At 43.7% G+C, this 16,443-nt stretch overlaps 1 protein-coding gene across 2 annotated transcripts; it reads left to right on the forward strand.

The window, feature by feature from the left end:
* The first annotated feature begins 239 nt into the window (after positions 1-239).
* Positions 240-16,436, forward strand: LOC129715903 (uncharacterized). 2 transcript variants are annotated; one of them, XM_055665790.1, is made up of 8 exons: positions 240-772; positions 2,968-3,114; positions 9,366-9,479; positions 11,054-11,167; positions 12,022-12,349; positions 13,805-13,920; positions 14,492-14,609; positions 15,325-16,436. In XM_055665790.1, the coding sequence occupies exons 1-8, from the start codon at positions 725-727 to the stop codon at positions 15,513-15,515; spliced, it is 1,176 nt and encodes a 391-aa protein (XP_055521765.1). In that variant the 5' UTR covers positions 240-724; the 3' UTR covers positions 15,516-16,436. The 2 variants fall into 2 exon arrangements, with proteins under 2 accessions (XP_055521765.1, XP_055521766.1); XM_055665791.1 differs by lacking the exon at positions 14,492-14,609.
* The last annotated feature ends 7 nt before the right edge of the window (positions 16,437-16,443 follow it).

The following is a 16,443-nucleotide window of genomic DNA, read 5'->3' on the forward strand; positions in this document are numbered from 1 at the left end:
GTTGAGGCATCTTTGAGCCCTTAATCCTGCTTTGCTTATTGGTTGTAAGGAATTTAGATGTATGATCATTTCACACATTGGAACGACCTGAATTTTAGAGCCCTGCTGCCTTCATACTTGTTGCCTTTTCCCCCATAACCTCTGACACCCGCACTAATCAAAACTCTATCAATCTCTGCCAAAAAATATCCATTGACTTGGCCTCCACGTCCTTCAGTGGTAATGAATTAGGCAGATTCACCACCCTCTGATTAAAGAAATTCCTCCTCTCCATTCACTTTAATGTCTCTTTATTGTCTGCCACTGATCCGCTTTGCATTGGGTGTCACTTTCTTCAATTGGACCCCTCTGCCATTTGCTAATCTCATCATTTGCATCATTAGTACTGAACTATTATCTACCTCTTTGATGACCCTTGGACTATCCTTGATCAGACTTTGCTGGGGTTACCTTGCACTGTAAATGGGTCGATTGCAAACGTGTATTGTCCTTCTGCTGACTGGTCAGCACGCAACAAAAGCTTTACACTGTACCTCGGTACACGTGACAACAAACTAAACGTAAACTCAAGAGCATAGACCATAGAACAGTACAGCACAGGAACAGGCCCTTTGGCCCACAATGTCCGTACCACGGATGATGCCCGGTTAAACTAATCTCTGCTCTGTACCAATTCTATTTAATTATTATTTTGGTTATTTTGCAGCCACATTAAAATAAGAGCATGTGGAGGTGCATTTGTGCAAATGAAAAGCCTCTTGCATCGGCGGGGGTAAGTATTTTTGTAATTTCCTGTTGTTGCATTTACATTTACAAAATTTGTATTTGTATTCATGATATATTTTGGAATTTAGTTTTTCCTTGTATAAAATAATGTGTGAACTACAATCACTTGCTTATGATTTCAATTGCAAAAATATTTCATGAAAATGCTTTTCCTTTGCTTAACTTAATTTGTCTGTTATATTTTGCCTCTGGTAAATGTTAGCCGTTTCAAATTGAATTTCTCATGTTTTATTATTTGTTATTGGCATGACTAATTTTTATTAGATGGGTTGTGCATATTGAGGCCGAGAAATGTTGATTTGTGTAATGTGACTGGTTCACTACTTGAAAAAATACATTCTCCTCTAAGTAAACCTGGGACGTTGATGACATTCATGATTTTCTTCCTGTCCTGTGCAGTGATGAGCAATGGTGGGCCACTAATGTAAAAGCAACCCTGGAAAAGATGGGCATCCTGTTTGTTCCAAGATAAAGGGGATTGGTCTGAGCACGACCCAAGCTCTTGGTACTGGGAGTAAGCTGCTCATCATAACACCTTACCTTGTGGGCAGCATTGACCACCAATTCTAAACTCCTCTGCTCCAACATATCACTACTCACCCACAGTCATCAGAGAGCTATTGGCCCTCACTGAGGCCTGAATTGATCCTTGGTTTTCACTTACGATACGATACAATAAAACTTTCTTCATCCCCGGAGGGAAATTGGTCTGCCAACAGTCACAACACACAAGGTGCACGAAAACTTGAAATTAAAAGTGCAAATAAAAAGAAAAAGACATGCGACTGTTGGCTTGGTGCCGTGTGCACAACGCCTTAAACGGAACGAGCAAACAAACAAACGCAGGCTTATCCCCTGGGTAGAGAATTATAAATGTAGAGTATTTCCCCCACACCGGGCCCCACATTGTTCTACCACCGTCCCACATGGCAGTCCCCCATCGCCGGATCCCCATTGATCTTCACGGCAGTGGGGGGACGCCTGGTCCCCATTGTCTTCCCCTACCCCCCTCCCATCCCCACTATCATTGAACGCTGATTGTGGGTTGATCGTGAGGCCCCACTGCCGCTGAGGCTCCCGTTGCTGCTGAGGCTCCCATTGCTGCTGAGGCTCCCGTTGCTGCTGAAGCTTCCATCACCGCCGCTGCTGAGGCTCCCTCAGCCCAGGCAGACCTCGCCATCCGCTTCACCTCGGTCCCCTGGGAGGCCTGTGGGGGCGAGTCTAGCCAACCGGTGCACGTTCCAGGTCGGCGGCGCGGTTGTTCGGTGGGTGGATTGGGCCCACGCGGATCCTAGGGTCACTCCCACCTCACGTGTGCGGCTCTCCAGGACACTTCCCCTTTTCCCAGTATTGCTAGCAAATCAGACTTGCATCCCAGATACAAAGAAATGCAGATGCTGGTTTATATCAAAAATGGGCACACTGCTGGAGTAATGGTGGTGGAGCAGTACAGTTGCTGCCTTACAGTGTCAGGGAACTGGGTTCGATCCTGAGTACAGGTGCTTGTCTGTACATAGTTTGTACCTTCTCCCTGTGACCTGCGTGGATTCTCTCTGGGATCTCAGGTGTCCTCTCACACTCCAAATACGCGCTGGCTTGTATGTTAATTGGCTAGGTATAATTGTAAATTGTCCCTGTGTGTCGGATAGTGTTAATGCACAGGGATTGCTGGTTGGCGCGGACTGGGTGGGCCAAAGTGGTGTATCTCTAAACTAAACTCAACTAAACTAACTCAGTGGCTTGGGTGAAAAAGGATGGGTGAAGTTTCAGGTTGGGACCCGTCTTTAGACGGATTGTAGGGGGTGGATCTGGAAACAAGAAAAGACCACAACAAATTTGAAAAAGGATCCTGACATCAACCATCCTTTTATTCCAGAGATTCCACCTGACCTGCTGAGTTAATCCAACACATTGTGTCTGTCTATCCTATTTTTTCACCCCTCAATATGAGAATTTATTGTGGGAAAGCCTTTGAGCATGTTAAAATACATGAGGGCCAATTACGTAGGGTCTCCAGAGTGACTGAATTTTGCAGCAGTGGCCTTGCAATAAAAAAACTGCATTGGCTTCCATGCATTCCACATTAATGCATTTCTCAAGTCACTGAATATTTCAATACTGTTTTCTCTGAAGTCTGATTCACTATGATGCAGTTATTAATGGTGACCAATTATTATGCAGGCACTGAGCTGCCAGAAGACTAAAGGTAAGTATTCGGCGGCTGATTTAACTGAGCAGCTGGCTCAGTATGAACAGCAAATAGTGCAGCTCAAAGACCAAATTCTGGACAAAGAAACCCAGCTTCACGTGAGAGATGAACAGCTTAAGGTAACATCAATTCCAGTTGAATATTTGTTACCCTCACTGAGTGAGCTATTACAGTGATCTGTGTACTTTGTGTTTGCATTTCTGCAGTTGCATTTCACTTTAAAGCCTGAAAATACAGTCCAAAATATTGCAAGTTTTCTTTTTAACAATAACAATTAACAATGCCTCTTGTTTTCTAAAGCAAAGACTATTGTTAAACCGTTTCACGTCGTGTGTCGGAACTTTTCAAGGAAATTGAAAGAATGTCTTCACACATCTCTGAAGGTGGACAGATCATCAGGTCCGGCAGAAATGTTTCCCAGCCAGTTAATCGAAGCAAGGGTGGAAACAGCTGAGGTTCTGACTAAATGTTTTCAGTCTTCCCTTGCAAAAGGAATGGTGCCAGAAAATTGTTGAAATTGTCGAGGAGTGCTTCCTGTTATTTTACTTCGGAGTCACGTGAGTGACTTCGTGAAGAAGCCCGCTAAGGGCGCAGGCGCGGCATTACGCCAGCAAGTGCAACAGCGGCGGCAGCTGGAGTGAGGCTCTCCAGCTGCACTTTAAAAGCGCACCTTCAGGTAAGTGGGGAACGGAGCGAGTTGGAGTTGGTTTTCTTTTGAAAGAAACATGTCCCAACGTAAAAAACTCGCGAGTAGAGCTGCCCGAGCTTTAACTCCACCAGAGGAGTCAATTCCAGCGGGGCAGCAACCAGCGGTACTACCGCTGGAACAGCGGTTTGAAATTCCTCAGACCGAGCCGGTCACAGTCACGCCAGAGCCTACACGGCGGACTGGGAAAGCCGCCACCCGGAAGACAAACCGGCCGGTCGATTCCGACTCGTCGGAGGAGGAGATGTCCAGCCGCCTAAGCTGCATCCAGCAGCTATTGGAGGGGATGGTCTACCGGGAGCAGCAGCGCTCTCGGTCAGACAGGACAGGCGCCCCCTCCATGGTGCTGAGTCCGGCACCTCCCTTTGCGACCTCGGACCAGGAATGGGAGGTCAGCATCGGTGACCAGGGGCAGGCTGGTCTGAATATGGGGCAGGCGGAAGGAACCGAAAGAGAGCAGGGTGTGCAGGAAGAGCTGCTAGGGGTCGTAAGCCGATTCGTCGCTACCCCACGGGTTGGAGCACCACTGCAGCCTAGAATGGCTGCCAGTATAAACCATCTCTCCAACAAACCACTGCAGGAGAAGGTGCTCGCCCAAGTGCTGGACGAGCACATAGCCCCGGATAATTGTGAGGCCCTCAAGGTCAAGAGCCTCAATCCTCAAATATGGGGCAACGTGGGGGGACCGATTCGGACTCAGGAGGTCAAACTCCAGCGCGTACTTCGCCTCCTGACGGCGGCTATAACAGCCTACGCGCGGGGTGTCGAGACCGTAGACATGACAGCTCACCAACAAGATGTCCTGGCGCTCATGTGCACGACACAATATCAGCTGAACAACCTGAGAAGAGATAACATCAGGCCGGCCCTCAATCCTAAATTTGCAGGATTGTGCAAAGCTCCATCAGTAGAGACCGACTCATTTCTTTTTGGGAAGGATTTGAACAAACAACTCAAAGAGATGGAGGAGGCTTCTAAGACCTTTAGCCTCATGAGGGCACCACCGGCAGCAAATATACCAAAGCTCTTCATTACACCCAGGCGGCAGCACACCGCTGCATCTACCAGTCGGCATCCCGCATATGCGACTGGTCAAAGCTTGGGGCCGCACTATCCCCAGAAACCTTTTTTAGGTCAGGGCCTGCAGCGGACCCCCTGGAAAATGCGCCTCCCCCCAACATCGCCAGCACGTCGACAGAGAACACTCAAAAAGAAAAAACCACAACCCCGCCAATAACCATGGAGGTAGGTGGATCTGGTTCCTACCCGCATATTGAGAATAAGGGTGAATTACTAACAGGGGGAAGGTTACACTTGTTTAAAGAAGCATGGGGACGGATCACAGATGATAAATATATACTTAATAGTATTCGAGGGTATAAAATAGAATTTATTTCAAATATACCGCCAGTTCAACACATGCCCGAGAGGGCATTTGTACTCTCCAACAAGCAACAACAGGAGGGACAAGCTGAACTGGTGAGGCTTATAACCAAAGGGGTCATAGAGAAAACTACTCATGAGCCCTTGGAATTTGTTTCCCAACATATTTACTAGAAGTAAAAAGGATGGTGGATGTCGCATCATCATTGACTTGACATCCTTGAATGTATTTGTTAAGTATATACATTTCAAAATGGAAACATTTGTGACTGCTAGACAACTGATTTTCAAAGGATACTATATGGCCAGCATCGATCTCAAAGATGCTTACTATCTAGTACCTATACATAAAGATTATAGCAGATATCTTAAATTTATCTGGATGGGGGAGCTTTGGCAGTATAAAGCACTGCCTAATGGGCTTACTTCAGCTCCAAGACTATTCACTAAAATATTGAAGCCAGCCATGGCAACGTTAAGGAAACAAAACCATATAGTCATGGCATATTTGGACGACATCCTCATAGTTGGGAAAACTATGGAATTGGCTGTAGCAGCAGTATCAGCTACTAAACAGCTCCTAGAGACTCTAGGCTTTGTCTTACATCCAGATAAATCTAAGTTAAATCCATCCACAATTATGGACTATCTGGGGTTCACAATTAACTCAGTCCAAATGACTATTACCCTGCCAAGGGGAAAGATGATTGCATTGATACAATCATGTAATAACTTAAAGATAAAGGAAAGACCAACTATTCGACAAGTGGCAGCAGTAATTGGCAAAATGGTAGCAGCATTTCCAGCTATCCAATTTGGACCTTTGCACTATCAAAATTTGCAAAGAGCAAAGATAACGGCACTAAAACGGCACAAAGGTCATTATGATCGGGTCATGACAATACCCCCTGAAGCAATAGCAGAGCTACAGTGGTGGATACAATATATTTGGCACAGTTATAGTCCTATTGTTATTACTACTGCTACTTTAGTACTCCAAACCGATGCTAGTGCTCAAGGCTGGGGAGCAACTAACTCCATATCCAGCACAGGTGGTAGATGGACTAACTCAGAATCCTCATTACTATCTACACTGGGCATTAACTCTTTGGAAATGTTGGGCGCCTTTTATGGTTTGAAAGCATATGCATCTAATATGCATCACTTGCATGTTAGATTACAAATAGATAATACAACGGTGGTGGCTTATATTAACCATATGGGCGGCATAAAATCTTTATCATGCGACAAATTGGTCAATACGATTTGGCAATGGTGTGTCGAAAGACATATTTGGCTTTCAGCTACCTATCTACCAGGTAAGCTAAACACAGTGGCGGACACCAGGTCACGGAAATTCAATGACAACATCGAATGGATGTTAAATCCTAAAACATTCGCTAAAATTGTAAAGCAATATGGGAAGCCAGATATAGATTTATTTGCATCAAGACTGAATCACCAACTACCTATCTATGTCGCGTGGGAACCAGATCCGGAGGCAGCAGCGGTAGACGCTTTTACGCTGGATTGGGGAAAGTTTGTTTTTTATGCCTTTCCTCCCTTCTGCCTCATTAGTCGGGTACTTCGAAAAATCCAGACGGATTCAGCGTCTGGAGTTTTGGTAGTGCCCGACTGGCCTACACAGCCATGGTTCCCAATTCTCCATGACATGGTGGTGGAAGCACCTATGGTGTTCCCCAGTCATCCAGGGTTACTGACTCACCCAGTATCAGGCATCAGCCACCCATGCCACAAAGATATAAATCTCCTGGGTTGCAGATTTTAGACCGACCTTACCTGGATCTGGGGTTATCGGAACAAACCATCGCCACCATGTCAGCATCCCTAAGAACATCCACAAAGAGGCAGTACCTAACCTGCATCAGGAAATGGGAAACGTACTGCCAGAAAACGGGGACTGCTTACAAAACAGCCACAGTAGCGGATGTTCTGGAATTCCTGGCGGATTTACATCATCGTGAAGATATGAGCTACAGTGCCATCAACACGGCACGTAGTGCTCTTTCTAATTACCTCAAACCTGCAGGACATCAGGCCATGGGATCCCATCCGCTGGTGGTCAAACTGATGAGGGGCATATTTAACAGCAAGCCCCCCACCCCTAGATATACAAAAATCTGGGATGTCAGTATTGTACTCGCATACCTTCGGGACAGACCACCAGCAAGATCTCTCAGTTTAGAGCAATTGACTTTAAAAACGCTCATGCTGATGGCGCTAGTATCTGCACAGAGGGTCCAGTCCTTACATAAACTTCGACTGGACAACATGGACACAACATCGGATCAGATCAAATTCACTATTCAAGGTCTGATAAAACAGTCCAGGCCAGGAACATCCAACACGCTAGTGGCATTCCGGGCTTACCCACTAGAGCCACGATTGTGTGTGGTGACCCACATAAATATTTACAGACACAACCCATAATATCAGAGGAAGTGAGAGAGCCTTATGGGTCAGCCACAGGAAACCACATGGCAGGGTAACAAGCCAAACCATTTCAAGGTGGTTGAAACAGGTTTTGGAAGCTGCTGGAATAAACATTAATATATTTAAATCTCATTCCACCAGGGCAGCATCCACATCATCGGCAGCCAGAATGGATGTGCCTGTGGACATAATCCTCAACAAAGCAGGATGGTCACGGGAAGCAACATTCCGAACATTTTATAATAAGCCGTTGGTGGAACCTGACGTATTTGCAGCCAGCATTTTAGAAACTGCAAATATTTAATTTAAAGCCCGGGGGAGCTATTTTCTTTTGTTATTGTTAATAAATACCGTTTTGTTTTCAAAACAGATTCATTGGTTGATTACAATAACACTTCCTTCCTCAAGAGCATTCGGTAGTGAGTGAGAAAAACTGTTACACGGTTTGAAATCACAGAGCTTTGAAATCTTCACGAAGTCACTCACGTGACTCCGAAGTAAAATAGTAAGATTAAACGAGAATTTACCAGTTTGAAGTTTGATCTGTATTTTATGAGGTTACGATGAGGGATTACGTGCCCTCCGCTCCCACCCTCATTACATGGATCAAACTGATAATTGATGTCTCTTTATTCTTCACTATGTTACTTCAAATACGTGTGTCTGTCTGTGATTCCACACCGCTGCTTGGAAGCATGACGCGCCTGCGCCCTGAGCGGGCTTCTTCACGTAATCCCTCATCGTAACTCCTCATGAAATACAGATCAAACTTCAAACTGGTAAGTTCTCGTTTAATCTTACTATTATATAATAGTAAAGATGAAATTGTACAGGAGAAGATGCAGAAGGGATTTAGTTCAGATAATTGTCACGTGTATTGAGTAAACTATTAAAGAATACAAGATTGTGACAAATGTTGAGAGGTTGGGTGAGGAGGCACAGTGTTGGGTGGCATGCTGGTGCAGCGGTAGAGTTGCTGCCTTGCAGCACTTGCAGCGCCAGAGACCCGGGTTCCATCCCAATTACGGGTGCTGTCTGTACGTTCTCCCCTTGACTGTGTGAGTTTTGCTTTTGTTTGTTTTTAGTCTGTTTTATTTGTGTGTGTTAGTGTATCTTTAGTTTTGTATTATGTGGGTGGAAGTGAGCGATTGGGGAAAGGAGAAACTTTTTTTAACTCTTCCCTCGACGGAGGTGCGACTTTTTCCCTATTGCATCTCCGCCGGCATTGTGGCCAAACATCGTGAAGTTATTCACCTTCCATCACATCCAGACGGGAATATGTGGTCGCAAAAACCACGATGGAGGAGCTGCCTACCCTGGTGGGGACCCGGAGGGATTGCCGTGAGTGCAGTGATCCTGGAGTCTGGTTCGAGTGTGGACGGCTTTCTGACGTTGGGCAGACAGGGACTGCAGAGAGAGTACAGCGGTCGGTGAAGGAGCGTGTGTGTGGCCCGGATATTGAACTGATGGCTGTGGGTCTCCGCTTATGCTGTGTGCCCTAGCGATTCTCACACGTTGCTGTGGTGGCTATTTATGTTTAATCTTTATGTAGTTTTGTGTCTTGTTACTTTTTTGATATGACTGTGTTGTAAGTCATATTTCACTGTACCTCAGTACACGTGACAATAAAGGACCATTAAACCATTGAATGTGAATTAATGGTTTCATCCCCTGATTTCATTAATGATAATTTTAACGTCTTAATACCAAGGTGGAATTGAAGAATTGGTGCATTTAAATTACAAATGTTGCGTGTGTGTGATTTCCATTCTATGTTGCCCAGTTTTAATCACTGTTAGGAGGTATTAATCACGTTAACTTCCTCAGTTGCTGGAAGACCTCAAGGTAAAACTCCGTGAAAACGAAGAGGCATTATTGGAAAAGACGCAACTTGTGGATGTGTTGGAGAAAAAGCTTGATGGGAAGAATCAGGAGCTAGCGGTAAGGACATCATTGTTTGCTGCTGTGTGAATGTCTATTACAGGGAAAGATCTCTGCAACCAGCTAAGGGATTCTGTTGTAACTGGCAGTGAAATCAAAATAGCAGGGAGCCTCTTGGAATAAATCTGTAAATAGAAACATAGAAAATTGGTGCAGGAGTAGGCCATTCGGCCCTTCGAGTCTCCACCGCCATTCAATGTGATCATGGCTGATCATCCAACTCAGTATTCTGTACCTGCTTTCTCTCCATACCCCCTGATCCCTTTAGCCACAAGGGCCACATCTAACTCCTTCTTAAATATAGCCAATGAACTGGCCTCAACTACATTCTGTGGCAGAGAATTCCACAGATTCACAACTCTCTGTGTAAAAAATGCTTTTCTCATCTCAGTCCTAAAAGATTTCCCCTTTATCCTTAAACTGTGACCCCTGGTTCTGGACTTCCCCAACATCGGGAACAATCTTCCTGCATCTAGCCTGTCCAACCCCTTAAGAATTTTGTACGTTTCTATAAGATCCCCCCTCAATCTTCTAAATTCTAGCGAGTACAAGCCGTGTCTATCCAGTCTTTCTTCATATGAAAGTCCTGACATCCCAGGAATCAGTCTGCTGAACTTTCTCTGTACTCCCTCTATGGCAAGAATGTCCTTCCTCAGATTAGGAGACCAACATTGTATGCAATACTCCAGGTGTGGTCTCACCAAGACCCTGTACAACTGCAGTAGAACCTCCCTGCTCCTATACTCAAATCCTTTTGCTATGAATGCTAACATACCATTTGCTTTCTTCACTGCCTGCTGCACCTGCCTGCCTACTTTCAATGACTGGTGTACCATGACACCCAGGTCTCGTTGCATCTCCCCTTTTCCTAATCGGCCACCATTCAGGTAATAGTCTACTTTCCTGTTTTTGCCACCAAAGTGGATAACCTCACATTTATCAACATGAAAAAATGTGAAGATTTTCTTTTGTATAAATCTTCCCATTCTTTTTTTCTAAATCAGCCCATCAACCCTTTTATGATCTGTTATGGTGCAGAATCTCATTTTATGTAGAGCCTTGCAACATTGTCATTCTGGTTAGTGCAGTGATCCTGGAGTCTGGTGCGAGTGTGGACGGCTTTCTGACTTTGGGCGGACAGTGACTGCAGAGATAGTACAGCGGTCGGTGAAGGAGCGTGTGTGTGGCCCGGACATTGAACTGATGGCTGTGGGTCTCCACTTATGCTGGGTGCCCTAGGGATTCTCACACGTCGCTGTGGTGGCTGTTTATGTTTATTCTTTATGTAGTTTTGTGTCTTGTTGCTTTTTTGGTATGTGTGTGGTAAATCATATTTCACTGTACCTCAGTACACGTGACAATAAAGGACCATTAAACCATTGAATGTGAATGAATGATTTCATCCTCTGATTACATTAATGATAATTTTAATTTTAATGTCTTAATACCAAGGTGGAATTAAAGACCTAACTATTGGTGCAGTTGAATTACAAATGTTGCGTGTGTGTGATTTCCATTCTATGTTGCCCAGATTTATCTGTTAGGAGGTATTAATCACTTGTTAACCTCCTCAGTTGCTGGAAAACCTGAAGGAAAAACTCTGTGAAAGCGAAGAGGCATTATTAGAAAGGACACAACTTGTGGATGTGTTGGAGAAAAAGCTTGATGGGAAGAATCAGGAGCTAGCGGTAAGGACATCATTGTTTGCTGCTGTGTGAATGTCTATTACAGGGAAAGATCTCTGCAACCAGCTAAGGGATTCTGTTGTAACTGGCAGTGAAATAAAAATAGCAGGGAGCCTCTTGGAATAAATCTGTAAATATGAAAAAATGTGAAGATTTTCTTTTGTATAAATCTTCCAATTCTTTTGTAAATCAACCCTTTTATGATGTGTTATAGTGCAGAGTCACAGTTTATGTGGAGCATTGCAGTGTTGTCATTCTGGTTATGACAGGTTGTTGGCATTGCTGATCTGTACCACCAATGTTTTTCAGCCGTGACCAAGATCAGATCTGCTATTTATCTCCTATTTAGATGTCAACAACACATGAACTCTTGGTTATAATGCAACAATGTCACTACTGATTATATCTATCTTCCATCATTTCTATTCCATGTATATTACTAAAACTCTCATCTTGACTACTTCGTGTCTGCGTTGTAATTAAATTTGAGCAAAAACCATCCTGCTTAGTGCTACCATTTTTCGCCACCATTCTTCTCTGCTGAAATCAAATAAGTTTTGATCCGATCGATGAAATAGTACAAAAGTTATAAAGGTTTTGAAGGTTCCCCCTCCCCACACCCCACAGACCCCATTCGCCCACATCCCCCCCCCCCCCCCAACACTCTCCCCCCACCCCCTCTCCCCCACACCCCCCCCCCACACCCCCCCCCCCCACCCCCCTCCCCCACACCCTGCCCTCTCCCACACCCCCCCCCCACCACCCCCCCCAAACCCCCTCCCCCACATCCCCCCCCCCCCCACAAAAGCTCACACAAAAGTCTCTTTAGTTTTATTTGGCTATTTTTAATTTTTTAGGAGTTAGTTGAAGATTTGAGCGTCATTGAGATGGAAAATGAAGAACTCAAGGACAAGCTTCTGGCTGAAAAACACGGAATGAGAACCAAGGTCCGAAATATGACGGAAAAGCATGAGGCAGATTTAAAAAAACTCAACAGAAAACACAGGACTCAGCTCCGTAAAATCCGTGAGAAACATGCTGAGGAAACATCACTGAAAGATCAGTGCTGTGTACAACTTAACAAAGATCTGCAACTTTTACAATCTCATGCCTGTGCACCTCTTGCAGAACAGGCAACTTGTTCTTTAAATGATTACACCAAACAGAAGATTGGGGAACTGGAAGGTAATTACTCAAAGATGACTTGTTAATATTTTTGGTCGGCCATAAATGTTCCTACCGCAGATTTGTACATCTGTCCTCACCTGCTGTGTAATTATCTCGTCCCTGTAACCTTATGAGATTTTGTGTATGCAAATTGGTTGTTGTAATTCTCATATTTTATCACTGATCACACTTAAAAATATACTTCATCGGTTGGTAAATGGGTTGGTACGTTCAGTGATCAGGAAAAGTAGCGTGTAATCTAAGTTTATTTCACTCGCGTATTCTGGTCAGATTCCTTGATCAGAAGATAGTGATGTTTAAAGATTCAAGAAAATAATTCTTTGTGAAGCATTTGTGAGAGTCTGCCAAATGACTGACAGGAACACACAGTAGTCATTTGGACAGATTCGTACAGATGCTTTTCAAAACATTCTCTTCTTGAATCCTTTAAACTTCGCTATCACTGAATTTTAATTTTGAGACAGTGCTGATAGTTAAAACATGACATTGTGAAGGGTGGCCTGGTGGCGCAGCGGTGGAGTTGCTGCCTTTCAGCGCCAGAGACCTGGGTTTGATCCTGACTGTGGTGCTTGTCTGTACGGAGTTTGTATGTTCTCCATGTGGGTTTTCATCCAGGTGCTCCGGTATCCTCACACTCCAAAGACGTACAGGTTTGTAAGTTAATTGACTTGGGTTCATGGTAAATTATCCCTAGTGTGTGTAGGATAGTGTTAGTGTGCGAGGATCATTGGTCGACACAGACACAGTGGGTCGAAGGGCCTGTTTCCACGCTGTATCTCTAAATAAAATCATTTGAAGACATTTTACCATTCACAATGCCCTTGCCGGAAATGGTACATCAAAGTATTTTAATTTCAAATAGCTTTGAATGAGAAGACCACAGAGCAACCAGGACATTTCATTAACTCCATGAATGTCTTATCTCTGTGAGACTTGAGCTGTGTTTGCATGACAGTTTACGGAAGAGAGGGTGAAACCAGGGACATGATACAATGATGGTGGAGACAGACTATTCAGCAGCAGAAGAGGACATTTAATTGGAGTAATTTAAAATAAAATAATGGTTTTAATGGAGCCAGTGGAGAATGATCATTTTGTTTGTTTGGGATTAAGTAACTTTATACCTTAATTTCCAAAATGTTCTGGAGACACATTTTCTGTGGAGCTTTATTCAAGCTTCTAATCTTTTCTCACTAGTGATAGTTAAGGAATTTATCATTGGATAAATATGTAAATGGAATTACCATTTTGCACTACAAATCTTCAAGCTTAATGAATTGTAGTATTTCAAGGATATTTGATGATTTCAAATGTTGGTAATTAGTTGAACAGATGATTTTCACTGATTGCCATTAACTGCTGTGCAAACAATTGCAAATTGTGGAGGTGTTGCTTTTTTTTGCAACAAATATCAGATAATTACAGGTGTTTTTCCCTTTCTCTTTCTTAAAGAACAAGTGAGGCTTATGACGCAAGAGGCTGAAAAATCAGAGGCCAGGTTCATTACAATGGAAGCTCAGTCCAAATCGAAAATCAAGAAGATTGAAGAGGAGCTGGACAATGTACAGGTACCCCAAATAAAAACCCCTTGTACCTGGTGACGATTAACTGAATATTAATCTGTTTGCCATTTACCTAGAATTAAATGACTTTATCTTATAAAAAAAGGAAAATTGATGGTATGTTATTCCGTGAGTTGTTGAAGCATTTTTTTTTTTTTTTACACTGTTATGTACATTGTATATTTTTAATCTGGGCTCAACTGTATGAAGGAGTGCTTCCCTACATTTCACTGCTCGCTCCATTCCGTGTAGAACACCTTTCTGAAGAGTAAGTGACATGGGATAGATGTGAACCTGCAGGAAAATTCAATCATAAAATAGTTGTGGTAGAATGGAGCTGTCAGCAATGGCACATTAAAAGTATAATGCATGCTAAAATTATTTAGAGAATCATACTGTTCATAAACAGGCCCTTCAGCCCAACTTGCCCACACTGACCAACGAGCCCCATCTACACTAGTCTTACCTGTCTAGAGTCATAAAGCAAAATATTTAATCTAGAATTTGAATGGTGACTATTTTACTGACCAATAGAAATCCCTTGGCTATAATTGACACTAAAGTTATTTCTACCCAGATTGTACCTTCTCGGCAGGAGCTGCTGGAGCTCAAAGATATAGCCGTTGACTTGGAAGAGGAGAACGAACAGTTACACCTGAAAGTGAACTGGCTACAACATGTCGAGGCACAAAATGGTGTGTGTATAGTATGACTTTAATTGGGTAAGAAGGAACTGGGGATACAGGTTTACACCGAAGATAGACACAAAATGCAGGTCAGGCAGCATCTCTGGAGAAAAGAATAGGTGATGTTTCGGATCAAGACCGTCAGGGAGTCGGGGAGGGGGGGAATTAGAGGTATGGGGAGGTACAGAACAAAGTAGAGCCCGCATTGATGACTCAGGGAGGGTGGAGCTCACAATGGTCCATTGTTGGCTGGGGATGAGGTGATAATGAAGGAATACAAATGGTGAATTAGCAAGAGGAGAGAGGGAGAGAGAGAGGAGGAGAGGGAGAGAGAGAGAGGAGAGAGAGAGAGAGAGAGAGAGAGAGAGAGAGAGAGAGAGAGAGAGAGAGAGAGAGAGAGAGAGAGAGAGAGAGAGAGAGAGAGAGAGAGAGAGAGAGAGAGAGAGAGAGAGAGAGAGAGAGAGAGAGAGAGAGAGAGAGAGAGAGAGAGAGAGAGAGAGAGAGAGAGAGAGAGAGAGGAATGGAAGGGTTATTTGTTTAGAGATCCTTCATCTCTTGTGTAAGAAGGAACTGCAGTTGCTGGTTTAAACCGAAGATAGACACACAAAGCTGGAATAACTCAGTGGGACAGGCAGCATCTCTGGAGAGAAAGAATAGGTGACGTTTCGGGTCAGGACCCTTCTTCTTTCTCATTATTTAAATGGTGATATGCTTTTTCTTACAGAGGATCTTCAAGCAAAATTGGAAGAATATGAAGAGCAACACCAGAGCATGCAAGCAGATTTAGAACAAGCTACCAAGGGACAAACTTCCCAGGTTGGGAGAATTTGTGCTGCATTTAATTCCTCCATGTACAATCTTAATTCCAAGTGTGTGCATTCTGCACAGATTCAACAGTTTCAAGTATCCTGCTAATTAATATTACATTGTATTTCATGTTGCTTATTCAGATTAATTTTTAAATGGATCATTTAAGTAAGTTTTTATTTTGCTCTTTTCTATTCTCATCCTTACTTTCTGGCTTGATTCTTGCATCTGAGGGGTGATATTTGCTTCCACACCAGATGGTTTCTGTATGCATTACCATACACCTTGGACATGGAGAAAGTCTACTGAATTAGCTCGTGTGGTTGGGGAAGCAACAGAGTATTTCCAGACTTTTTAATCTAGTTTGGGTCATTTTACCTATTAATATTATACGGTCATAAGGAATAATATTAGGTCATTCGGCCCATCAAGCCTACCCCACCATTCAATCATGGCTGATCAATTACTCCCTCCTAACCCCATTCTCCTGCCTTCTCCTCTAACCTCTGACACCTGTACTAATCAAGAATCTATCTATGCCTGAACAATATCCACTGACTTGGCCTCTACAGCCATCTGTGGCAAAGAATTCCACAGATTCACCACCTTATGGCTAAAGAAATGTCACCTCATCTCCTTCCTAAAAGAACATCCTTTAATTCTGATTATCCAGAACTCTAAACATTTATTGGCAAGACTGATTTCTGTGGTTAGAGCGTGTCCTATGCTTGAGCCGATATTCTCCAGATTTTAGAAGAGTGTAAAGTGAAAGGAAGGAGCGGGTGTGGAGAAAGGTGTGTTTGACTGATAGGCTGATAGGATATTTTTCCTAATGGGAGAGTCAAGACCTAAAGGGCATATCCTCAGGATAAGGAGCTGCAATAGACAATAGGTGCAGGAGTTGGCCATTCGGCCCTTCCATCCAGCACCTCCATTCAATGTGACCATGTTTGATCATCCCCAATCAGTACCCCGTTCCTGCCTTCTCCCTATATCCCCTGACTCCGCTATCTTTAAGAACTCTTTCTAGCTCGCT

This window comes from Leucoraja erinacea, unplaced genomic scaffold, assembly GCF_028641065.1.
Source record: "Leucoraja erinacea ecotype New England unplaced genomic scaffold, Leri_hhj_1 Leri_1499S, whole genome shotgun sequence".
Lineage (NCBI taxonomy): Eukaryota > Metazoa > Chordata > Chondrichthyes > Rajiformes > Rajidae > Leucoraja > Leucoraja erinaceus.

Coding starts and splice junctions, on each gene's coding strand:
- LOC129715903 (XM_055665790.1), top strand. CDS start 725: ATGTGGAGGTGCATTTGTGCAAATGAAAAGCCTCTTGCATCGGCGGGG. Junction 9,480..11,053: donor GGAAGAATCAGGAGCTAGCG/GTAAGGACATCA, acceptor TAACCTCCTCAG/TTGCTGGAAAACCTGAAGGA. Junction 14,610..15,324: donor ACATGTCGAGGCACAAAATG/GTGTGTGTATAG, acceptor TTTTTCTTACAG/AGGATCTTCAAGCAAAATTG.